The 26,889-nt window shown below is 38.4% G+C and overlaps 2 protein-coding genes across 2 annotated transcripts in view; one reads left to right on the forward strand and one right to left on the reverse strand.

Annotated features, from left to right (window-relative positions):
* The window catches only part of LOC134823914 (TOG array regulator of axonemal microtubules protein 1-like), a 53,441-nt gene extending 28,832 nt beyond the window's left edge, over positions 1 to 24,609 (reverse strand). The window contains exons 1-14 of the mRNA XM_063835511.1: positions 24,495 to 24,609; positions 12,230 to 12,347; positions 11,244 to 11,435; positions 10,076 to 10,197; positions 8,409 to 8,541; positions 7,477 to 7,593; positions 7,128 to 7,247; positions 6,882 to 6,979; positions 6,536 to 6,642; positions 5,656 to 5,755; positions 5,114 to 5,255; positions 4,696 to 4,840; positions 3,593 to 3,695; positions 3,007 to 3,178 (exon numbers count right to left, since the gene is read on the reverse strand). Coding sequence (XP_063691581.1) covers positions 3,007 to 3,178; positions 3,593 to 3,695; positions 4,696 to 4,840; positions 5,114 to 5,255; positions 5,656 to 5,755; positions 6,536 to 6,642; positions 6,882 to 6,979; positions 7,128 to 7,247; positions 7,477 to 7,593; positions 8,409 to 8,541; positions 10,076 to 10,197; positions 11,244 to 11,435; positions 12,230 to 12,347; positions 24,495 to 24,520 — 1,695 coding nt within the window. The 5' untranslated portion in view covers positions 24,521 to 24,609. The remainder of the gene's footprint in view (positions 1 to 3,006; positions 3,179 to 3,592; positions 3,696 to 4,695; positions 4,841 to 5,113; positions 5,256 to 5,655; positions 5,756 to 6,535; positions 6,643 to 6,881; positions 6,980 to 7,127; positions 7,248 to 7,476; positions 7,594 to 8,408; positions 8,542 to 10,075; positions 10,198 to 11,243; positions 11,436 to 12,229; positions 12,348 to 24,494) is intronic.
* The window catches only part of LOC134824344 (NAD(P) transhydrogenase, mitochondrial-like), a 1,149,555-nt gene that overhangs the window by 446,853 nt on the left and 675,813 nt on the right, over positions 1 to 26,889 (forward strand). The window lies entirely within an intron of this gene.

A 26,889-nucleotide genomic window follows, 5' to 3' on the forward strand; every position in this document is an offset into this window, starting at 1 on the left:
ATCACGTGACTCTAAATCTCCTGACATTAAGACTGCTTTTAAGGCTCCGTATTACGCTTTTATATCTTTACAAATATTATATATGTTTCCCATGAGCGCTCAATCATTAAGTGGTATTTAGGATTAATAACAGCATCAGCTGTGAACAATTATAGTAGATGTGACCGTCAAACGTCCTCGAAGTAATACCCGCTAAAAGTTGCAAGTAGGAACAATATTTTCGTGCGCTGATACTAAATTTCTTATCATAGGATTGAAAAAATGCTCGATTGAAGAGAGCGGGGAAAATTAGACCCAGCGCACAAAAGCGCAAAAATTTATTTTTAAAAACAGGTTTGATTCAAATGTGCTATTTGCACGGGCAAAATATCATTTTCAAGTCAACATTCTAAGCCTCAAGAAGGTGCTACAAATTAATTTTTGCTACAATGAGTCACGCTAATAATGAACTATTTGAAAATATGCATTTAACTTTGCCACAATGCAAATTTATCAACTCGAGATTGTGCTCCCAGTTGGTAATGGGAAACTAACAGCTTTACAACAGCTAAACATTAGTTCCGGTTGTAATCATCAAGGTCCTCACTCCTCAGTATATTGATGGAAACAAGACAAGATCCCTCCCAAGAAGCGAAGAATATAACTGCCAGTAACTAAACCCAATTCAACAGCCTAACTGCTTGGGTCAACTACCATCATCCAAACAAAGTAACAATAGCATATTGGCAATTCACCACTGTTACAATTACATACCCCACATGACAAGCATAAAAATAGAAATAACGAACCATCGTGAGCATGCCAGACTGGTACTCAGACTGGTACTCAGACTGGTACTCACCAGCTACCCTCTCATTAGAATCATAAATACTAACCGTTAGCCTGGACAACTCGGCAACAGGCCGTTAAACAGAGCCCGTCATGTAACAGACTACTATAGATGTAGTTAACAAGGTAGCTGGTATTTAACGAGGAGGCGCCGGAGGTATACTGAGATGAAGACTTATATCCTGTTCAGTGCGTGTTATTAGGTGCTAGACTGCTGTGGTAAAGACAGCTTTTTCAATAATTATTATTCGTATGAAGGATTAGTTATTGGATAATTGGCATGACATTTTAAATATTTGATATTTAGACTTTGGATTTTAGAGCTGATTAAGTTGAGTAAATATGTTGACTGAAATGAACAGTGAAGCTTTTGACACGCGACAGCGATTATCCAATTAACTATCAGTATTCGAACTAAACTTTATTTAACCACATAAAATGCACGAAGACAATTCAACTCAGAGGTTAAGAATACATAACGTAGCACAGGAAATTATTTAGTAATGAATTGAGTAGTTTCATAGTCATTGAGGCAAAATTATTAACTTAACTGAGAGAATCTATTGACTGAACTATTAACCGACTAAAGAAGAAGTGAAACTATATACTGAATAAACAGAGAATTAACTATTTACCGAACTATTGAAACTGACTTGAATGGAGTGTTACGAATAAAATGGCACAATGCAATAAAATAATATCGCGATAACCACATTATTGTTGCTTGACAGTGAAACACTCCGAACAAGAAGCAATGTAAGAACATACAAAGCAATCAAAAACATCAAGCAATTTTCACATTGGCATTCCTATGCAAAATGGATCATCTGCATACAACCATACAAACACACGTGACATACCCCACTGTACATGCTGTCTCTATATTAGAAAAATAAAGCTCACAATAACAGTTACAATAATGATCTCAAAGTATCTTTATTGGTGACCATTGTAAACTACACAGCTCATTGCATAAGAGGGGGGTTGTCAAATAAAACCCTCAAAAACTCATAAAGCCAAGTTATGACAAAGGTTCGTGGCCCGTTTCGGAGGAATTATTGCAATTTCGTTTACTCCAGGTAACTCTGTAATTTGAGGGCACAAGTTTTAGGTTACCTATTACGTAATGCGACTGTAAATACTTTACGTTTATAACCGGATATTTTACGTCTTTGAATAGAAGATTAAATAGATCACTTTAATGCGATGTTAGTTTTATAAAAACCGGCAAACCCAAGAAATTGGTAAGAAAATAATTATATTCCAAATGAAAATTGCCTTACCAACCAGAAAGTTAAAAAACTAAGATTCCATTAACGTGCGATTGTTTTCACTTCATTAAACGAATCAAAATGCTCTAAAATATGGCAACAAACAACGTAGCGTTACTAAAATATTGGGCAAGGCTGAAATTCAATTTATGGGAAAAATGGAAAACTATAACAAATCATTGATGAAATTTTATAAGAGTTACTCGAACCAAGGCAAACTTAATTAAGCTCCAGACTCCAGAGAAAACTTCAAGAAAATCAAGACAGTTGTCAAGACATGATATGTTAATTTGTTGTTCGCAGAGCATGATACATATCACCATTGTTGAGCAACTATTACTAGAATATTAGCAACACGTGGCAGGATTACTCATTACGATATCTTGTGACCTTACACGAATAGTTAGAAAGTGACATCATGGGCCGTGGGTTTTGAAAGCAAATTATCACACAGCAGGTTTATCGTGATATCCAAAGTTCTCTTAGTTTGGCAATCTAACTTAGATTTAGTAAACAAAGTTTTATAATCATGAACTTCTTCAGAAACATTCTTTCGTGAAAATGCTGACTTATGAAGAAGTTCATGATTAGTTAAGATAATGAAATTAAGCTTCTTGTTGTTGTACTCCACGCATTGGTCGTCAAACTTCTAATTTCCCGTAACATTTGCATTACAGATAGAATATTGAAGTCAAAATATGCGCGCGGTAAAATTCTTCCAAAAAGCGACAGACGACTGTCGTTGTCAAAATTTCATCGTAAAATACTCACCGCGCGCGCGGTAAAGTTCACCAGATTCTAGGGTCGCTTTGGTCATTGGTGGGCATCATGTCCCTGACGAGTGTACCCTAATTTGATATGAAGATATATATGAAAAGTCATTCTCCAACTTCCAACTTCCACGAACCTGATTATTGGCGAGGAGTGTATTCTGTCGACTGGGTCGCTCCCAAGGAAGTCTGTTTCTTCCAGCGCTGTAATATCTCCTCGGCAAAGAAAGAGGGGTGGGTGGGCAGGCGGTGCCGTCTTTGGAAATCATTCTTTCTTGAGAAGTGGTGGGTACGCTCACACTCTGATTACTGAAAACTTGCATGTTATTAAGGTATGTAATACATTCCACACCAACACCTAATCTGAGATAATAATCCGGCCCATTCCTAGAGCATGCCTTTGCCATGACTACCCAGGAAACTAGTGGCGTCATCAATTTATTCATTAGACCGGAAAGTATTTCTTTAAATTAAATATATTCATTGTTCATCGATGGCGAATCGATCTTAAAGTTATGAAGATTTCCTGAAAAGGTAATAATACAGATATAGGATAAACCATAAAATATGCCAAAATACCAAGCCGGATCCACACGTTTACGTGTATAAGGACTAAGGTTATATTTGGTTAAAATTGTGGTTTAGTGAGAAAGCGGGTCAAACAGTATATAAACAAAATACCCGATCCTGGCCTTTATATAACAAACTGAAACTGTAACAAACCTCATTCTAGAAGTAGATCCACCAGTGAGAGTTGTACCGTTACGAGTGAAACATCCCTCACCGTGGGTAACCAGACCCACGTCGTTCAGCGTACTCATTGTACCTGGACAGTGAGAGAGGGTTAGTTTTAGGAGCTCTGAATAGTTTGAAGGAATGAGTCTTTCTTAAAGATATCTGGTATAATCATGTCGAAAATTCGAGTATCATATCGCAGAGGTTTGAATATGGTTGAACTGAAGGTACAAGCAAAAATTAAACCAGATTTAACAGTCCAAGGTTATCTAACTGAAACGTGATTAAGTGACCTAACAAGGACACAACAGAGACTAACAAGCGTCTTAACAGAGAACTATTGCTACGTGACGTAAAACCCAGGGGTAAAACAGACGTAACGGCGGGCCAGGTTTATCTTTTACACTAAGATCAGTGACTTGGGCCTTGACAAAGAACAATTCGTACGTTACGTAAAACTTAGGGGTAAAACAGACTTTACGGCGGGCCTGGTTTACATGTTGAACTAGGCCAGTAAAGACAATAGGTGTACTACAGAATGATATCATCTTCATCAAAACTTGCTATTGTTTATGTAATTTTATGTTTGAAGTGTACTCAAGTTCTCCTATGAATAGGTGACATAGGTAGGTGAAGGGAACAGATCAGTACTAAGACAATAGTCTATAATTTGTTGATGAATACTTTCAGCACTTATGCCTAGTGTTGGTCACGCACACTCTGGATATGGTGCTAATTATGCGAAGTATAATGTATAATGTCCATTCAACAAACTCAAATCTAATTAACCACACGTGTACGAAATAATCATTTTCGAAGAATGGTGTAAAATTCAATCGTAAATAAGATCAAATAAAACTGAAAACTGGTTAGAGGGGTGCCGGGTGACGGATGTTTGATGCTGCACGAGACGGCCAATAATCATTAACCAACCAGCATTCAGCATGCTGCATTGACAAAATTAATTCACAAATCGTTTTCACATATCGGAAAGAACTCGTGCCACCTCAAATCTCCATTTAAACAGTTTTCACTGATAAACAAAATAATAAAGTTTAACTAATTATCAACTAATTAAGCAGAGTGGTTACCTTTGTCGAGTCTATCTTTGATAGCGTTCAAGTATCTTTTATCAGGAGTATCTATTTTCTCTACAGCTCGGTATATGATTCCCACCTCTCGAGTAGATATCCTGTCTTTCAGCACTGTGATCGCTTCTAGCGCTGTGTTCACTACCTAAACGTTAGTTAGTTAATTAATGCTGATTTAATTAGATAATTAGTTAATTAGTTAGTTAATTGATTAGTTCAAAGAAATTTGAGTAATTAAACTGAATAATTTATCGTATAGTCTAATGACGGACGAGTAAGATGAAATCAAATTATTTATCTTTAGCCATTGTGAGGATTTTAAATACAGGCTGAAAAGAAGATTTAAGAAATAGAACAATCAGAAATAATTAAACCAGACCTCACCAATTAACTAATTAAATAATTAATTCCCACGTACCCGCTGTCTATGATCAGCCAATGCTGACACTAAGTACTCAGCGACTGTATTAACGTTAAGATCAGCTATCGGAAATGTTAACATGGTTTTTATCACCACATTTATGGCTTCCTCTCTCACCCTTGGATTCCTGTCTCGTAAACTGAGGATTAAACTGGTTATTTGGTTAGTTTTGTAGGATTTAACTGGTTATTTGGTTAGTTTTGTAGGATTTAACTGGTTATTTGGTTAGTTTTGTGGGATTTAACTGGTTATTTGGTTAGTTTTGTAGGATTTAACTGGTTATTTGGTTATTTTTGTAGTTGATTGCAGAACTATTCAGATAGATTTGTGGGATATAATGTATTGCGATAGAAAAGAAGTTAAGTAAAATTATGGAAGATATACAGAACATAAACAGATACAAACTAAGATGAAGAGATAAAAATAAGTCTTTGAAACAATCGGATAAATAAAATTCCAACATATTCACCAATTAAACACAACAATTATGACAAATAATTGGAAGATGTTCACTTCTTAACCAGAGAATGGTTACTCACTTGACAAGTACAACATCGAGAACAGGTCGGGGTCCACAAACTCTCATCAACTGTGTCAAACACTTCATCGTACCCTCTCGTACCGCTATCTTGTTATCTCCTGAACAAATACTTAATTATCTCCGGAGAAAACGTGTTCAAAATTCAAATCTATTAATAACATCTCTTGTTATTTCATATTAATCTGATTGACGACACTCCGGTCGTTTTGTACCAGTAAAAACATGATTATGCTATTATATTTTATTTAAGATCATTAAGTAATCGTTATCCGGGTAGACAGCACTCGATCTCCAAATAGCTAAATAGACGTTAAACACTTTTATATCGTTTTCAATTTGAACACATTACATAATAATCCAGAGCATTAAATAAACAGTGAAATTCTTCTCATAAATTTCACGATTAATAGACTTGAATGTCACAAATACTAGACTTAAAAACATTTTGTCGTGCTTATGATTTTACTTATTTAACAAGGATTAAAGCAAGCTGATTAAAGCGAGCCTCTCTATTTAATACAATTTCTACTGAATTGTAATTGTTTCCTTGAATATAATTCACTGTACGGACATTTTAAGGCACAATAAATTATAAATGAAACAAGAGGTGATTTAAAGAAATAAACAATATACTTGAACCATGTACTTTTTCCGATTTTTACAACCATTTTCATTAGTGGAAATAAAAATACTCCATAAACCGCGGAATATGTATAACTCACCAAGCTGTTTGTAAACAATAAATATTCAACTTGTGAATAAAGCAATTTCAGACAAGCGCGGGATCGCATTTTTTGCTAAATTTTGCCGCCAATGTATATAATAATTGCCTTTGCTAATTACCAAATTAACTGATTATTCAATTAAGACAAACTAACCGATCTTGTGACAAAGCGCTCTAGTGAGAGGGTAAACACAATCTCCCAGTACTTCTCTAAACACCTCCACAAAGGCAGACACCAGAACTGTACTGGCTTTAAAAACCCTGTGTGGTAGTCATCGTTAGTAAATAATCCTCACAAAGAATTAGTTTTAACACTTTCAACACTACTATATAACAAATAATTTGAGGAGGTTCTCTCAAGATGATTTTTATATCGAAGATTTCAAGAGCCTAAACTGTGTATGATTCGCCTCTCCAAACAAATCTAAAGAATTAGGATGGATGAACACGTTAAAAAGTAGAAGTGAGTAGGTGGGTTGGTGACAACCGTACCAGGTAACCTGAAGTTGTTGATGGGGATCACTTTGATTATAGCTTCACAGATCTCATCGATACAGATCAGAAAATCGGAAGGTGATGTGACACGTCTGATAGCCGACTAAGAAGAGGATAAAGTAAGGTACTATTTAGGGTCATTAAAAAATAAGTAATAACAATGATGAGGTTTTTAAAGGTCTAACTTTTAAAAAATTAATCATCACATCAACAACCATATCTAATATACAAAAACTGCAACAAAAACAAACCTCAAGTTCGGCGATAGCTTTTAGCTGGTCCACAACATCATCCCCGTGCAGTTTAGTGAGGGTGGAGTCAGGGATAAGGTCCCACAGGAGCTTACCTTCCAGGGATATTGCACTGTCAACCTGGGAGATATGTCTTTAGCGGAGAAAATGGCGAGAACAGTGAACACCAGGACTTATTTGAATGTTTATTTCTGACTGGTATTATAAAACTTGAGCTAGAGCTTACTGAAAATTGCATCTTTTCTTATTTTCTGGTTTATTTCGACCGAAAGCAAGGTGCCTTTTTCTCTATTTTAGGCCACAAATGCCTATTGTATCTAAGGTTTCAGGTTTAGAATATCGAACTAACCTCTAGTTTGGTGTTTGATTTGTAAGAGGTTACTTTGGGTTTCTGAGTTTGTTTGTGTATTTGAAGCAGCTCACGTCCAGAAGTGATAGCTGAGCTTGGGAGTTGTGTTATCAGCTCCTGTAATTAGTTAATTAATTAATTAGATAATTGCTGAGGTTATTAATTGGAAATAAAAGTTGAGTTACTAAGTTATTTTAGTGTGTAAGGTATGATTATACATGTTAAGTAAGGTAATTTATATTTGATTTTATTATTGTATTCTCTTTATTGGGAATAATTATAAGTTTCCAAGTAAATAATGTCATTCTCTATATTTTGCAAAGCTGTGGGGGTGAAACAATCAAAATGTATAACATCTACAATTGAATAAGCAATCTCGAACATTCTAGAAATACTTAGAAGAAATAAATTAAGATAAAGACCTTTCCTCTAAAATTACGGTTGCCAGGCGAGAAATACATGAACATATTATTTACACATCTAACCAGGACCTATAAATGTCCGCAGATTGTAGTCATGGTAACAGAATGTAAGGTGAATATTATGCCCGGAATTTAAAGGATTTTGTGACAGAGGTTGAGGGCTGCTGCTAAACGGGCTAATGGTCCGTGCTAACTGTGCTTCATTACTTTATTAATACGAGTCAGTACCACGTGTTACGTGTTACGTGTAGAAGTGCGTGTACCGTTACTGGTAACATTACTGGTAACATGGCCAGATGTATTCAGTTTCAACTTTTCAAGAGTAAGGTTAACCATAGACATTATTTTTGGATACATGTAGTGTCAGTGATGCTAACATCATTGAGTTAGAAGCTTCCCGAATAAAATCCATGATTCTCAAATTTCTGAGACTAGAATGTCCATTATATGTGATATATCTAGCCCTTACCCACACCCACTAAGGAATCCAGGCATTTGAAAAAAACAAACCTCCATTCTGTTACTAGATATGATTCCAGCGATGGAGATGAAGCTGTCTTTGATCGCTTTCTTCACCTTTTTGTTTTCCTCCACAAAATGTCTCTTACACAGTGCCGTCACAATGTTGTAGCTGTCCTCCGTTCTGCGAGTACATTTGGTAATGTATCGATTAATAGCTAATCAGAATCAATTGATTGTAGGACTGAATCCCTACCGGACGGAATCACTACCACCCAAATATCACTACTGGTAGTGATTCAGTCCGGTAGTGATTCAGTCCTAAAATATACCTCAATCCCTACCAGTTGATCTTAGTTCACTAGTCTAATATCATGACGTGATCTGAGCCGGTGCTCTCATGGAGTGCTTGCTATGGGGCCTGTCAGACATGTGATCCACAGACTTACGTACGCAACGAGGAGCCCTAACGAGAACTGGTTCGGATCAAGTCATCCATAATGACCTGCTATACGACAATACAGTGATGTGAACCTTCACATGCTCGGTATCTCAATCAGCTAGCGGGAATAATATATAAACCCGCAACGCCTGTGTTTATCTTATACCACTATGTCTTCCTCATCCATCGAGTTAATTCCTGGCAGAAAGAAAGGCAGCCGCAACGTCCTCTACGATGGTCACCTCTACCACCTTAACAGAAAGAAAAAAATAAAATAATTAACTAATGAAATACGAATAATTATGCCTTTATTGCAAAGTTCAGTAGGGATCACATCAAAGTGGTTAGGTTTAGATATTAGCGGTAGTGATTCAGTCCGGTAGTGATTCAGTCCTAAAATATACCTCAATCCCTACCAATAGTGATTGGTAGTGATTCAGTCCGTTAGGGATTCAGTCATGTAGTGATTCGGTCCGTTCACCGAATCAATTAGCTAATCAGAATCAATTAGCTAATTACTTTAAAGATCCGCATTCTCAACCTCTGCGTTTATTTTCCTAACAAATCTTCTGATAGTGCCCATCTGATATATCTGTACAGAGGTCAGAGAAACATTGAACTCCAAACTCGGACCTATTTAGCTCATTTAAGTTAAATATTACAAGCTTATTATGTCCCCACTCCCTGGCATAATATTGATACATCAAAATTTAGCTGACTGTCTCTAATTGAGTCCAGGTTAAAGTTAAACTAGTCCTGAGTTTGCGGCTCCATAAATATTCTGTATCGAACCGATAAATCAGTTGTGTAGAGCATACACGACATAAAATCTAGATAAGGTGCCAGTGAAACGAGCTACCTGCTACACGTGAAGCTGTGATTTAAATATCGTCAAATTCCGAGGATCTAGTCTCGAGTCTTATGTACATGATACAGAGCTATAAATTAAGCCAACTACCAACATTTGATTAGTGTTGCATGTGGTTGAAGTATTGGATATTGCTTAGCAACGTCATGAAAGAGCTACAAAGCTACAAGTACAATAAATCAACCCGGGACATACAACTGTTGATTTACTGCTCAGAGAAAGGCGTATTTTATTGATCGTTTTTTGCTTTGAAAAATAAATAAAAAATTCAGCCATTTTGAGCATGACATGATAAGGGTACGCTGAATCGATTACCCAAACTTAATTTTAAAATTAATACCTTCTAACAGTAACAATTAATTAACTTGCAGATGTGATATATTTAATTAATAATGATGATTCACTCACTGTAAAATATTAAAGATGAGCTTGTCTAAGCTGAGGATGACTTCTCTAGATGTAGAGGGGTCCTTACTGTCAATACCTTCCCATATCACGCTCCGCACAAGAGCGTTCTTATCAGACGTTATCTGTCGGGAATAAAGTTTAGTGCTGGAAAATTATGTGTAATTGAATGGTTATCTTCTTTCTAACAATTTCAATGAAACAATGAAACGACCGAATGCACACTCATAAAACAAATTCTGACTAAATGTTAACACATGACTACATTAAATGTTGTATACCGCGGGCCCCAGATTCGTTGAAAACAAACAGCTTAAAGATCAGACATGAAGATATGGATAAGCGGTGAGCGCAGACCAATCACCAACAGTTTTCAATATACAATCGTGTACAATGGACAATATGTATATACAATCAAAATTACAGTTCTTTGAGTCTTAACCAAATACGTACCATGCTAGCTCCAACGACAAGTGACTTACGACAATAATGTCGTAAGTCACTTAAATTTAATTAACTCTCTGATCGTTATAGAAACTTTCTGCTAGCAAGTTATGACTTTGAGTTGTAAATTGTAACATTATACTGGCTCGCTCATTAGTCACATTTAGCACCAGTCGAACTGTTCATTTCACTCATTCAATGTTATAGTTCGTTAATTTCATGAAACGGTTTCACGAGTAAATTCACAGAACCGAGGTGACGACCGTTAAATCAAATTTCATGTCCTCATTTTAGACTAACTTCAAGATTTTCTACCATGCTATTACGATCTAACAATGAACTAGAAGGTGTCATGATCTCAGTAGCACATTAAAGTGCCCCAGTTACCATGGTGATATATATTATATAACCTTGTGACGTCATCTGATGTTAGATAGATGGTAATGGCCCCGTCTATAGTAGTCTGTGTAGGGACTAAAATAGCGGAATGTTGAAGCGGTGGTTTTGTGCGGGGTGACTTGTAACTTCGAGTAGTGTGGCCAGAGAAAAATGGCATCAAAATGTAAATTGTGATCTGGTCTCATAGAATTAATAAAATAGGTATTAAATCCAAGGTGACAAAAACATTATCTAACATTTAGGGATTTGTACACTGTACTACAACAATAATTCCACGGACGAACAAGCCACCAAACAGGACAGATATGAATACAATTACAAAACCAACCTCAGAAAAGCACCGGATGAGTTTGATGGACTCTCGTTTGAGTACCAGATTATTTGCTGCCATGTTAGACAGTATATTGGGCATTACAAAACTCATGCATGTGTCCATATCCGTCCCAAGCTTGGGCAGCACGTCGCAGATGAGCTTAGTGCATTTGGTCCTGAGCTGTAGGTCCTCATCTTGTAGTATACGCTGAGGGGGAGTGGAGTAGTAGAGTTGGGGGTTGTGGTGATTTGTTCAGCTCCCTATATCGAGACCTATGCATGGTAGAGCACAGCAAGGCAGACCTAGAAAAACATAGACATACTTGTCTATGTTACTGAAGGAAGTTGGGACAAACTCTAAAGAGGAACTGCGAACCCTGATGCGGGACAGGGATATATGAAGGGGGTTATCTGGCGAAGATCGGACTTAGTTCCGACATAGTAGTAGTAGTAGTAAGTGACTAACCCGGTCAGGAACTCATTCTATTAGAGTATTAGGGCCGAGGAGTATTACGTTTAAGTTTTAACCATTGATTTCCAGCTTTGTTAACTCCCTCCATTCCACTGTTGTAAGATAAGACTTTATCTACTTATCTACCAACATCATAGTTGGGACCTATCCATATTTCAGCAAGATAAGGTAAGATAAACATCATCGTGTGAAACAAATCATCTCGCCCAACGCTTATTGGCTGACAAGGGGTCACGTGGTTATCTCACCCCATGCTGATTGGCTGCATATTGCCACTCGCAATCTGTTATTTTCTTATCGTGCTCGATGGTTATTGGTTTACTACAAAATGTTACCCTGTTATCACGATGATTAAGGGCCCTCAGGGCAGTCACGTGATAGAATATTGAACCAATCATAACGTCCGTGGCAAATAGGTGAACCAATCAGGACACAAAAACGGTCCGGACTAGAATTCAACTCCCGCTCTCATCTGGCTAATGGCTTGGGTGCAATGTATCAATAATCAAGTAAACTGTAATTAAAATTACCTTAAAAGAAGAGAAAAGAGAGAGTTTGTTGTTAAAATGGAGTTTTCCAGAGTCTTTTACAATTCCTATAAGTTCTTCGATCGCTTGTGTCTTTTGTCCCGCGAGTCTGCTTTCTAACCTGATATTATCTTGGTTAGAAAGGAAGATATCATCACCGTTCAATTAACATAGTAAGAACATCATGAAAACTTTCGTTTGATCTGCATGGTTTGGTGTAAGAAAAAGATTCTAATCTTCTAATTCAAAATGTTCGTGCACTCCATAAGTGATGATATGTGTTAACGCTTTCAGTGGTAAGCCTTTCAATCAGTATGAGTATAGGTATCTTCATATTATGTCTATGCGAATGTAACATTGTAGCAATCAATTCTTGAGTTTGATAAGTTTGCTCATCTCATATAAACTTGTAAAGTATTCAGTTTAATTAATTAATTATTAATTAATTATTAATTAATACTTATCTGGGTGATATTATCGTGACTTTTTAGCCATATATCCATTAAAACAGTACCATAGTTGTTACATATTACACAATAAAGATATTATATCTTACGGAGCTTACAAATGTATGGTTCGAATTGTAGTCAGTCATGTTATAATACAGAATATGTGCCCTCAAAATCTCGCACTTAACCAGATAAAACTGGACACTCTGTTTTCGTGTGAGCAGAATTTTTGCTGACTTTGCTAAGGGTTAACTAATGAACTGGAATTAGAAGCTTCATAGATGTTGGCAGGAGTAAGTCTATAAATATAGATTATAGAAGCAGTATTTAACTCTGTTCCTCAAAACTTTACCATAACTGGTCATTTCATTTGGACAGCCGACAGGTGAACTTAAACCGCATTTATGACGCATGTGTGATGGTTAAGTGCAAGTGTACACTAAATCTCATAATCTATTATCCTCAGTAAATAACTCGCGAGGCCAACGTGATCTTTTATTAAAAATGAAAATAAATTTAAAAAGCTAAGATTTACTGGAAAGCGACCTGAATGGGACATAAACGAAACACGTGCGCCAAATTTAAAAAATTGAGGACTGATAATTTGACATGCAGGATAGGTCGATAAAGGCCTGTGTTTAATAATGTAGTATTAGATGCCAAGAAAATTCTTTAGATGTGAACTATTGCGGAGTGTACACGTGTTTGTGGTGGTAAACATGCGGATGCTAAGACGAGAGAGGCAGAAAAAGCATCGCTGGCAGTGGCACTAGCAGACACAGAAATAATAGCGACAAGAATAACATTGGTATACTTTGCTACTTATCTTGAGAACTTGCTATGTTGTCGATATTATTGGTGTTTGGTGTCATTCAGATTTTTGGGTAAAAAGGTTGTTGAATGGACGACTAGAACAGACCACCGGAATAATTCTAATTCTAATAACCACGTGACAAGAACAGACCACGTGACAAGAACAAACCACGTGACAAGAACAAACCACGTGACAAGAACAAACCACGTGACAAGAACAAACCACGTGACAAGAACAAACCACGTGACAAGAACAAACCACGTGACAAGAACAAACCACGTGACAAGAACAAACCACGTGACAAGAACAAACCACGTGACAAGAACAGACCACGTGACAAGAACAGACCACGTGACAAGAACAAACCACGTGACAAGAACAGACCACGTGACAAGAACAGACCACTTGACAAGAACAAACCACGTGACAAGAACAAACCACGTGACAAGAACAAACCACTTGACAAGAACAAACCACGTGACAAGAACAAACCACGTGACAAGAACAAACCACGTGACAAGAACAAACCACGTGACAAGAACAGACCACGTGACAAGAACAAACCACGTGACAAGAACAAACCACGTGACAAGAACAAACCACGTGACAAGAACAAACCACGTGACAAGAACAAACCACGTGACAAGAACAAACCACGTGACAAGAACAGACCACGTGACAAGAACAAACCACGTGACAAGAACAAACCACTTGACAAGAACAAACCACGTGACAAGAACAAACCACGTGACAAGAACAAACCACGTGACAAGAACAAACCACGTGACAAGAACAAACCACGTGACAAGAACAAACCACGTGACAAGAACAAACCACGTGACAAGAACAAACCACGTGACAAGAACAAACCACGTGACAAGAACAAACCACGTGACAAGAACAAACCACGTGACAAGAACAAACCACGTGACAAGAACAAACCACGTGACAAGAACAAACCACGTGACAAGAACAAACCACGTGACAAGAACAAACCACGTGACACCTCACTAAGAACCTACATCACATATAGAATATTCTGAACATGACGGACCCCCGCAGAGTCGACAGTGTGATTATTACAGTTGAGTGAGTCTGAAAAGTGGAGCATAATAATACACTGAATGATTACACCCCGTGTAAAGTACTATAGTGTACATCTTGTCAGAGCAAGTCTTACAATTTACAGGTTCAGTGAGGTTTATCGTGAGGAAATTTAAGTGCATCTTGATGCAATTAACAATGAATAAATTAGATTCAACATAACATACATGTAAAAACATAACAATAAGTATATTTAGCAGCGCAATAAGAGAGGGAATATAATGATTTGTGATTGTCCGTTTTATCCTAGACAGAGTGTTTTACTGCTTTGGAGAGTAAACAGAGGCTTTACCGTACTTTCACGTGATTTATCGAACAATTTGGGTCTCTCGGTAATACGGCATTGAGGACAAAAGGTGAGACATGAATTACTGCAATCTAACAATACCGTCGCCGGGCATACCAAATAAAATGAATTATAGGCCAATTCCTAGCCTTAAATGATATAAATCTACAAAGATCGAAAGATACCATCTTTCAGAGTGCAGATAGCCACTATGCTGCAGGTAGCTACAATTTCAAGCTCGGTTATAATCTTTGTCATAGTCAGTAAAGTAGTCGCTCACAGGAGCGCGGGTACTGTTCTGATCTAGTCCACTACTTAGTGCATAAAGTACAAATTACAAAGATCCGTATACCGTATATTGTGCCTTATAGCGACCCAGTAATTGCACGGTCATATTATCAATAAAAACTACGGGATCATACAAAAAGTCAATATAATGGGGACGTCCTGTTGTGTAGACTGGTGATATTAATATATCAACATTTTTTGTTTAATCTTCTTTAATATCAATCATTGTACCTTGCAGGATTCCTAAATATTGCTCAACGGCTTAATGATAAATATTGAAAGTTACGATCCGCTTTGAAATTATAGATAAGAATTGACAAAATAATAAATTATGAAAACATATTATATATAACTTCTAGCTAAAGAATATTTATCTGGTTACCTGTAACACAATTTTTGTATAATTGAAAGTTAAAAAGGTGACAATTCCTGGTTTCTGTTATGCGACCACAATTCCAGGACAAATATCTACAGGTAATTTTAGTTCAGTACCTATTGTTTATTCTCAAGGTTAACATATAATTGTCAGTAAGTCAGTAAGCGTTTATTCTAACTTATTCTAGCTAGCAAATACCCCGACTTTAAGATTACAAGATCTAAAGTTAGAAACTGGATCACAGCAAGGAAACTACAGTTAAGCAGTTATAGTTTCACCTTTTAACGTTTGTTCATGCGCCTTGTTTTAGTGGCAAGTTTCCATAAACGATATTTTATGATCATCGCCGATAATCGCTTATTGAGCGCTTTTTCGGCGCTTTTTTAAAAAAAAACCGTTTACAATCGCTTTTTTTACGATTATAAACGGTTCAAAAAAAATCGCTTATAATCGACTATAATTGATGTCATAATTCAAAAAAGCGCTTTTTTGAATTTAAAAGCGCTTATAAGCGCTTTTAAGCGCTTACTAGCGTCGCTGAGCGATTTGAAAGCGGTTTTCCAGTAGGATTGGCGCCAAAAACGGGTGGATAAGCGGTTGGCCGGATAAGCGATTCGTAGGCGCTTTTTTGAACCATTTATAAGCGATTATAAGCGCTTATAAGTGGGGTGCAATTTAGCTGTTTGTAAAGCGCAAATAAAGCGCTTATAAGCGCTTTTAAAATTGAGTCAGGAAAACGCTATATTACATCTTATAACCGCTTATAATCGATTATAATCGCTTTTCTAGAAATCGCTTATTACGGCTAATTCATCGCTATTTTACCGCTTTTACCGCTTTTCCTATCATCCATGGCCAGGTGAGCAGGAATTAAAAAGCGCTTATAAGCGCTTTTTCGATGCTGCCCCTAACCTGGTCGGAACGGGGTAGTGCCCGGAATTTAAAAGCGCTTATAAGCGCTTTTTCAATGCTGCCCCTAACCTGGTCGGAACGGGGGAGTACCCGAAATTAGAAAGCGCTTATAAGGGAGAGTGCCAGGAATTAGAAAGTGCTTATTTAAGCTTAAGGGAAATTGGTAGATCACCGACCGGCTATAAGTTGTAGAGGGAGTTATGTGCCTCGCCGGGCTAAAGTAGTGGATGACCTTGCTGTACGGCAAGTTAAACAAGGATCTGAAACTACTAGGTTCCGTACAGACTCAACTCTGCACCCGTGTCAATATGTTCATTATATGCAAGCCTCTTGATTTATAAGCCGGCTATAAACCGGTTTATAGCCGGCTACAATTTTTATAGCCGGCTATAAGCCGGCTTATAGCCGGTTAGTAGCCGCTTACATTTGTTGTTGAGCGACGGCTATTAGCCGGTTATAAGCCGGCTATTAGCCGTTTAGGTATCGGCTATAAGAAATTCAGTGAAAACGGCTATTAGCCGGTTATAAGCCGGCTATTAGCCGTTTAGGTATCGAAAGTGGTTATAAGCCGGCTATAAGCCGGCTATAAGCCGGTTATAAGATATTAACTTAACTTCATCGTACTGAACTGAGTTAATATCTTATAACCGGCTTATAGCCGGCTTATATTTATAACCACTTTCGATACCTAAACGGCTAATAGCCGGCTTATAACCGGCTAATAGCCGTTTTCACTGAATTTCTTATAGCCGGCTCCTGACTATCGTTCAGTACGATGTAGTTGAGTTAATATCTTATAACCGGCTTATAGCCGGCTTATAACCACTTTTAATACCAAAACGGCTAATAGCAGGCTTATAACCGACTAATAGCCGTCGCTCAACAACAAATGTAAGCGGCTACTAACCGGCTATAAGCCGGCTTATAGCCGGTTAGTAGCCGGCTTATAGCCGGTCGGTGATCTACCAACTGGTAGATCAACATGGATTTAAACATAGTTGTTTGACTGGCGATCTAGAAGCCAAGCAAGAAGGCTAAGTGCACGGCGCGGCAAAGTTCTCCGACAATAATTGTCAGAAATTGTAAAGCGCTTGCAAGCGTTTATTTATATGTTGTTAATGGTGGCGGTTGTAGGTTTACAACCTACCAGGACGCGCGCCGAGTTGGACTCGTCGACGGTCCAATATATGGAACAGATATTTTACGAGTATCACCCGTTAATGGTGGCGGTTGTCCTGGTGGCGGTCGATGCGCGCTGCGTCATCAGTCATACACACTTCACATTCAGAACTTGCAAAAGAGAAACTGACATGAGATAATATAAAATATTGACTCACAATGCGATGTCAATCTTTCAATTCACAACTTGGCGAGGCCCAGTCTAGTGGTGCATTTTTACCAAACTAGCGAAGCGCAATGTGATTGCGAAAATTAACGGGTGACACTCGTAAAATATTTGTTCCATATATTGGAGTCCAACTCGGCGCGCGTTTTGGTACGGTAGGTTGTAAACCTACAATTGCGAGAAGCATTATTGGATGCGGGGCCCAGCTAGTGCGTTGCGCTACAGTACACGAAGGTCAAGAAATAAAATTTGAGGACTTAATTCATTATTCGACGCGCAGCGCAAACTAGCATTCTTGCTTCGCATTGCTTTGCTTCGCAGAGCAACGATTTGAGAGAAAAATTAGCAATTAATTAGGCGAAAAGTTATTTGACGATGTCAATTCATCTCAGCTCGGCGCAACACAGTAGCGCATTTTGCTAGGGGGTGCACCATAAAAATAAACTTGCTCGGATTTTTAAAATTTTTGTACCATTGTTTTCTAGAGACCATAGTTGTTAAGTTCGTCGAAGAAATGCGAAAAGTTCGTCCAGTTCGGCACCTTTTAAAAATTCGTGAAAATTCGTGAAAATTCGTTGCGTAAATTTTCTTGGCATATGTTTTGATTTTATAATGAATGGCTTAGGTGCGATCACTATTACACTTGTAAACAAATGATACAGTTAGATAGTTATACATACTTGTATTGAAAAAAAACTAGATCAACAACAGATCATGACTACTTCAATATAAACAGAGCTGGTTCACAGATTACAATTAAGCATCAATTATAGCAACAGCTCACAACTTATCATTGTTATTTGCGGTGAGCAAAATTTAGAAAATTGGTATTTCAATTGTCCAGTGATCTGAATTTTGGGAGGCCATTAAAAATTCGGTTAAAGTTCGTCTATTTCGTTAAAAAATTCGTCCAGTTCGGCACCTTTTTAAAGTTCGTCCAGGACGTCCGTAACAACTATGCTAGAGACTGTGAGAATTTTCACAATACCAAATTTGTCATACCTTTTTGGAAAGATCAGTAAGTTTCGCCTAGGTGCCATATTTGATGGTGCGCGGCTTTTGGAGCAAAATTAGCTGTAAAAGTCGCGTAATTTGACCAAATTTGACCAAATTCGTTGATTTTTGTCGTATTATTTGGATATATCTTCAGTTCCTTGAATGAGATCATTCTGAAAATTGGCGACAACCTTCCAATAGGGCTTTCACAACTGTCCGAAAAATTTGGTGGATATCGGAGTTGATATAGTGATCAAAATGGGGCAAAATACGCTGCTTTTAGCTGTAACATAATGTCTGATGGTTGGATATGCTTTAAACTTTTCGGACACCTTCCTTGTAAGTCTATGAGTAAGCTTACCAATTTTTGGTGCAATCAGAGGTCGGGAAGGATACTTAATATCTATTTGTTTGAAGAAAATTGTGCTGGCCGAAATTAGCGCTAGAAAACCATCCTACAGTCGGCACGCGCGGCTCACTGTCGATGGCGCACTACCTAATTTTGCCACAGTAGCGCATCTCGCTGTGAGAAGCCTCATTGAGTGCGCGGCGCGGCACAGTAACGCATCGCACTACAAATATTAGGTGCGATGGGTGCGGGATCGCACAATTTACCGTTTTCCGCACATTTCCGCATAATTTATTGTTTTCCGCATATTTCCGCACATTTTGTAATTTTCTGCATATTTCCGCATAATCTAGTATTTTCCGCGTAATTTCGCATAGTTTTGAAATTTTCGCGTTAAGATTTTCAAGTGTAAAAACCAAAATATGTTAAAAGTCAGGCCCTTTTAGGACCGCTACTCAGGCCCTTTTGGGACGCTGACCCAGGCCCTTTCAGGACCCTGACCCAGGCCCTTTCAGGACCCTGACCCAGGCCCTTTCGGGACCGTGACCTAGGCCCTTTTGGAACTCAAACCTAAGCCACGTGACCCAGGCCCTTTCGGAACCCTGACCCAGGCCCTTTCGGGACCGTGACCCAGGCCCTTTTGGAACTCATGCCACGTGACCCGGTTACCACGTGACCCAGGCCCTTTGGGGACCGTGACCCAGGCCCTTTCGGGACCCTGACGCAGGTCCTTTCGGGACCGTCAGACCGTGACGCAGGCCCTTTTGGAACTCATACCTAGGCCACGTGACCCAGGCCATTTCGGGACCCTGACCCAGGCCATTTCGGGACCCTGACCCAGGCCCTTTCGGGACCCTGACCCAGGCCCCTTCGGGACCGTGACCCAGGCCCTTTTGGAACTCATGCCTAGGCCACGTGACCCGGTTACCACGTGACCCAGGCCCTTTCGGGACCGTGACCCAGGCCCTTTCGGGACCGTTACCCAGGCCCTTTCGGGACCCTGACCCAGGCCCTTTCGGGACCGTGACCCAGGCCCTTTTGGAACTCATACCTAGGCCACGTGACCCAGGCCATTTCGGGACCCTGACCCAGGCCCTTTCGGGACCCTGACCCAGGCCCTTTCGGGACCGTGACCCAGGCCCTTTTGGAACTCATGCCTAGGCCACGTGACCCGGTTACCACGTGACCCAGGCCCTTTCGGGACCGTGACCCAGGCCCTTTCGGGACCGTTACCCAGGCCCTTTCGGGACCGTGACCCAGGCCCTTTCGGGACCGTGACCCAGGCAGTTATGGAACCCTTGTCGTTACCGTACTTCGATTATAGTGTATCAGTTACCATTCGTAACTTCACCACACCTGATTACTCTATATCACATTACAATGTCATGGACCGTTTACTAAAGATTCCATGATCCAAAGTAGGTGATAATACTAATAGGAGAAGTAGGTGTAAAGGGTAATGAGCTCTATTCGTTGTAGCGTTGGCTTTATAGTGGGTTTAATGGATCTTGGATCAAATGGTTCACAAGCTGAACTGACGATCAATGCCAACAATTCCGTGTCACATATTTGCGATCACGCATGGGATCTAATCGACTCTATCAAGAGGCGTCTTCAAATAACTGTCTCCTGATCTCTACCAGATCAAGTCACTGTTTTCAGATAACTGAATCTTAATATAGGTTCAATCATGGTCTTATAAGTAGTAGAGAACTACAGCCTCAGTAACACATGAACAGACCTATTTATAATAACAGCGGCGGTTATACGTTTAGAATTTCCAAAGTCCTTGAGAAAATCCAAAAGAAAACCGCACAATTCCCGCACAAATTTCGAAAAAATCGCCGCACATTTGCCGCATAATTGGTAAAAATTTACCGCACCTTACGGCACATTTTACCTTTATAGTCGGGTGCGGTACCGCATAATTTCGATTATGTTTACCGCACCTAATATGTGCCTCTGAGGGGCAGCATTGAAAAAGTGCTTAAAAGCGCTTTCTAATTCCTGCCAACCAGGCCATGGGTGATAGGAAAAGCGGTAGAAAAGCGATCATAAGCGCTTTTAAATCCTGATTCTGCCGGTGCACCCCAGGTTGCACAGAAAAGAACTTTATATAAGCGGGCACTCTGATTTCCAGTTCTGACCAGGTTAAGGGGAATTAAGAAATCGCTTATAAGCGCTTTTTAATTCCGGGCACTCCCCCGTTCCGACCGGGTAACTGTAAGGGGCAGCATTGAAAAAGCGCTTATAAGCGCTTTTAAATTCCGGGCGCTACCCCGTTCCGACCAGGTTAGGTGCAGCATTGAAAAAGTGCTTATAAGCGCTTTCTAATTCCTGCCAACCAGGCCATGGGTGATAGGAAAAGCGGTAGAAAAGCGATCATAAGCGCTTTTAAATCCTGACTCTGCCGGTGCACCCCAGGTTGCACAGAAAAGCACTTTTAAGCGGGCACTCTGATTTCCAGTTCCGACCAGGTAAAGGGGAATTGAGAAATCGCTTATAAGCGCTTTTTAATTCCGGGCACTCCCCCGTTCCGACCAGGTTAGGGGCAGCATTGAAAAAGCGCTTATAAGCGCTTTTAAATTCCGGGCACTAGCCGGCTATAAGCCGGTTTATAGCCGGCTTATAACCGGCTTATAGCCGGTCGGTGATCTACCAATTTCCCTTAACCTTAAATAAGCACTTTCTAATTCCTGGCACTCTCCCTTATAAGCGCTTTCTAATTTCGGGTACTACCCCGTTCCGACCAGGTTAGGGGCAGCATTGAAAAAGCGCTTATAAGCGCTTTTAAATTCCGGGCACTACCCCGTTCCGACCAGGTTAGGGGCAGCATCGAAAAAGCGCTTATAAGCGCTTTTTAATTCCTGCTCACCTGGCCATGGATGATAGGAAAAGCGGTAAAAGCGGTAAAATAGCGATGAATTAGCCGTAATAAGCGATTTCTAGAAAAGCGATTATAATCGATTATAAGCGGTTATAAGATGTAATATAGCGTTTTCCTGACTCAATTTTAAAAGCGCTTATAAGCGCTTTATTTGCGCTTTACAAACAGCTAAATTGCACCCCACTTATGAGCGCTTATAATCGCTTATAAATGGTTCAAAAAAGCGCCTACGAATCGCTTATCCGGCCAACCGCTTATCCACCCGTTTTTGGCGCCAATCCTACTGGAAAACCGCTTTCAAATCGCTCAGCGACGCTAGTAAGCGCTTAAAAGCGCTTATAAGCGCTTTTAAATTCAAAAAAGCGCTTTTTTGAATTATGACATCAATTATAGTCGATTATAAGCGATTTTTTTTGAACCGTTTATAATCGTAAAAAAAGCGATTGTAAACGGTTTTTAAAAAAAAAAACGCCGAAAAAGCGCTCAATAAGCGATTATCGGCGCCGATCATAAAATATCGTTTATGGAAACTTGCCGTTTTAGTCTAGCTCAGCACTAATAGAAAACAATTAATCTTCTTTTGATAATATCTTCCAGCAATGATATTGGAATATTGGTCATGAGCCCACCACTATAGATTAAGATTATTTTACGGTTACAAGATCATTACCAATAACTTTGTCAGATTATTTGTCAGCTGAACCGGCTAACTTACGTAATTGTAATAGAAGTTTTTAACTAGCTCACCACAATTTTACCGGTTTCCAATCGCACAAAGAACCAGTATAAATCATACGTCAACCATAATATTACAATAATCTTACTTGTTGATCCACAGTACAGTGGATAGAGCATGCATGTCTACTATCACGTGACTCCTGATTCCTTCTAACACGTGACTTCTGATTCCTTCTATCACGTGGCTTCTGATTCCTTCTATCACGTGACTCCTGATTCCTTCTATCTCTCATGTGTCACGTGACTGATCCCTTTGTGTCACGTGGCTGATCAAAACGCTAAACAACACTGATATGTAGCGAGAAATCTTACATTGTCATTATATTCATTTTTAAATTTCGGAGCATATGATCGGACGAAGGAAGTGTTGTGTTAATCACGCTGAATATACAAAATATATATATATACGATATATATATATACGATATATATTATATATATAGCGACACATACAAACTAGTATCAGGCTCAGCACGCTGTATCACTCGATATTATGGTGAAATTGTCACAAAATACAAAAGCAAAAGTAGTATTTCGAGTGATTTTTCAGTGAAAAGAGCCCATAAATAGAACGGCGGAAATGAACGCTTTAGACGCAAACAATTGAATTCGTTCTGCGTGCACACACCACGTATAAGCATCGTTTATTTGATCAGTTACCATAGCAACAAGTAGGTAAACGATGAAAGCAACGTTCTGAAACTACCAGATAATGACAAATTGGTAGTTAATGAGTGCTATTAACAGGGTGGTGGCTGGTAGACTCTAGTACAGACAGCCACAATACAGGGGATATGAACGGAAATAGTCATTATTAAGAAATGCTGATTAATTTCAGCATTTGTTATGTTCTGACTTCTTTGTGTAAAGTAAGCTTTGAAAGTTCTGGAAACATGTGTAATGGTATAATGAGACTATGATTGTAGTTCTAGAAATGGCATGTTAGGTTATTAAAAGGGAATGTTAAGTAAGGCTTGAAATGAAAGAGCTAATTTTCGATATCAATAACATTAACTCTGTTTTACAACGATTATTACTTGATATGTTTGTGTAATAATCGATCATGAACGCATAAATAGTGAATATTAGACGAACAAACCACGGTGTTAGTGCTATTCGCAGCTCAATACTTTGACATAAAAAGGGGCAAACATCAGAGTTTCATCGTAACTCAATAATAAATAATTTGATCTATCGGATGAATTACTGAGGTTGCATGTCTAGTGATATGAATAGATTACAACCCCCCTGTAGACCATCTTCTTTTGTGACGCGGTTCCTGGTACTAATATTTTAATCTTTATTCTCCAACAATAACTACTAATATTGACTACTTGCACTGTACAGACAAATGATTCAGCCCCTAATTTCTAAAATTAGACGATATTTGCTTTTTAATGGTCGGGCAATGGCGAGGTTGAGATCAGATTATAGTCAGATTATAGTCGGATTATATGAACTGTATAATATATACAGTTTACTATATTAATATATAGTCTGGTTATTTTTGGGGTGTGGTTTTATCAAAGGTATGGTTATAGTTAGGTAGTGGTTCGGTAGTGGTTAGGTTGTGGTTCGGTAGTGGTTAGGTTGTGGTTAGGTTGTGGTTAGATTGTGGTTAGGTTGTGGTTAGGTTAAATGCTCACATTAAAGCCGGATTACAGTCTGGTGAAGGTCGGGTTAATTTTATAAAATTTTACAAATAAATACAAAATAACACTTACCTATGAAGAATAACACTTTCTTCCATGAAGTGTATTGGAATTGGAGGTAGAAGTGCCTAGGTGGACAGAGTTGTCACTGTCCGGCAACCGCATGTGAGTTCAGTCATACACACGCCTTGGATAAACAAACGATTAGATAAACAAACAATTACAAGTAGCATACATTATACACATGTTTGGTTGGTAGGGGTCATTGAATGTCCAAGATGGGTTTCAACGAAGGGGTAGTCAGAAGCTGAAGAGATAAAAATAAATGATAATTTTACAGTTTACCAAAATATTAAGCTCCACATTTATTTTAAGAAAGATTTAATCCTCAGCCTATATTCTTCTAAATATCACTATTATATATATTCCAGTAGACACTTTAAAAGACGAAACGCCCAAATGTCGGCAGTAATAGTAAAATCCTTAGCGAAAACGTTGCAATAAAATTGATGTGAATATTATTAGTATATATACTAATAATATTCACATCAATTTTATAAAATATATATATTTTATGAAAAGAAAAACGATTACGATCGATTAATAGACCTTAAACTTGTAAATAGACAGCTTCAACCCAAAATCATCTGGAAAGAATGGACTGGTAAAATTCATGTTAGAACATGTACTGATCTGAATTTAAACAGATGCTTATAGGTAAGATTTGAATTTTATCATTTGTCAAGAAAACTGATTGAGATAAGACAGTTTAATCGATTCTATGGAACAAGTCAGGGCAAGTCATTACGTTTCATGATGTAGAATTGACTAACGAGTGCAGAGTGGTCTAATCTGTGAACTCTTTTAAGAGTAATGATGCTGCTCAATGCTGACACACATTAACAAATATCATAGAATACACACGGAACTGTAGAAACTATAATATATATATTATGCATAATAGTAGTAGGTTAGTAACATCGTTAAGTTACACTGTAACTTAAAGTGAACGATAAATTTGGAAAATTTGAAAAATCTCTAATAAGCAAAAACGTTCAATACTTATTTCATACTTATAGGAAAGAACCGAATAATCCAGAATTTAAATCATCAAACTAATGCGAAAGTAAAGCCTGATTAAAGTATCATCTAAAAAGTGCACAGATTAACGATTAGAACGACCACCACGAACAAAACCCAAATTGTCTCTGACCCTGATCTCACAAAACATTTGAACTCAAACAACAATCCTACTTCTGCCCAAACTAAATACCAGACAGAACCTTTTAAAACACAATATACCAGGGTTTCATGTTACCACGTTGCTACAACCAAACTAATACGTAATATAACACATAATGCAGACTAATGTGTCGTTACCTAGTAACCCAGCTAATCTAATGCTTTCAGCATTTAGTATTGGAGGTTGATGAAGAAGACCCTTTTAGTGTTCTGCTATTGACTCGCTGTGTAGTTGTGTGAGAAGGGCATGTTTTCAGTGTGTTAAGTTAATCATCATGATATATTGACAGAATGGTATCTGGAATATATATAGGTGGTCAGGATTGAGTTACCGGGGCTACGCTGGTGGGCCTTGTTGGATGCTTGCCAGAAAGAAAGATAACACGGTCATTAGTTTTTTTAAAGCGAATTTGAACCTTAAGACCTGCAGGGTTTTCCACTTTCGTGCGATCTTGAGAAATATTCTGTAAGTTTTTAATAGAATCATTTGCATCGACCTTTGCCTTCAGGACCTTATACGTTATAGATGTTCGTTAATGAAAAATAGTGTGATCTTAGAAGGATTAATTTGAATTTTGAATAGTGACGAACAACAGTTAGGGGTAGATTGAACGTATTAACTGACAACTTCAGCTCAACAAATAAACAATCTTCTACGAAACGAAGGAGGACGAACAACAGGAAGCACCAGCTGAAGACGCAACGAGGTAATTCAAAAGCTTCTGAAAAAACAACCTTACAACCTCTCGTTTATTGGCCTGAACTATCCTCCAGATATATGTACACCATGAGTCTTGTACAGTAACAGTTGCAGTCTTAATGTAAAATATCTTCAAATCTTTCGACTTATCACGTCATGGGAATTCAAATATACCCTTATATGGCGCCTTAGTAAAATCGAATGCAATAACTAATAGTGCAGAACAATCATAATTTAGTGCGATTCTTGGAATTTGACCATTCAAGTTAATATCCTTTAACTTGTAGAATCAACTAAATAGCTGTCTTATTGCCTTCAATTCTGTCAGAACCATCGTGCATAATATTCTCAATATTAGTGTCGATTTCATTGTTTAAGTCCATGCCTAAAAATAAGGCACTGATAAATGGGAGTTTCAGAGGTTCATTGCAACACGAGGAAAGTCATGTGGGACCATTGCTATTGAGTACCTATTGAGTAAGAAATTGGAGCGTCTTTGGAGTATACGACAAGATTATCAGAGAG

This window comes from Bolinopsis microptera, chromosome 12 (genome assembly GCF_026151205.1).
Source record: "Bolinopsis microptera isolate Bmic1 chromosome 12, MBARI_Bmic_1.0, whole genome shotgun sequence".
Classification (NCBI taxonomy): Eukaryota; Metazoa; Ctenophora; class Tentaculata; order Lobata; family Bolinopsidae; genus Bolinopsis; species Bolinopsis microptera.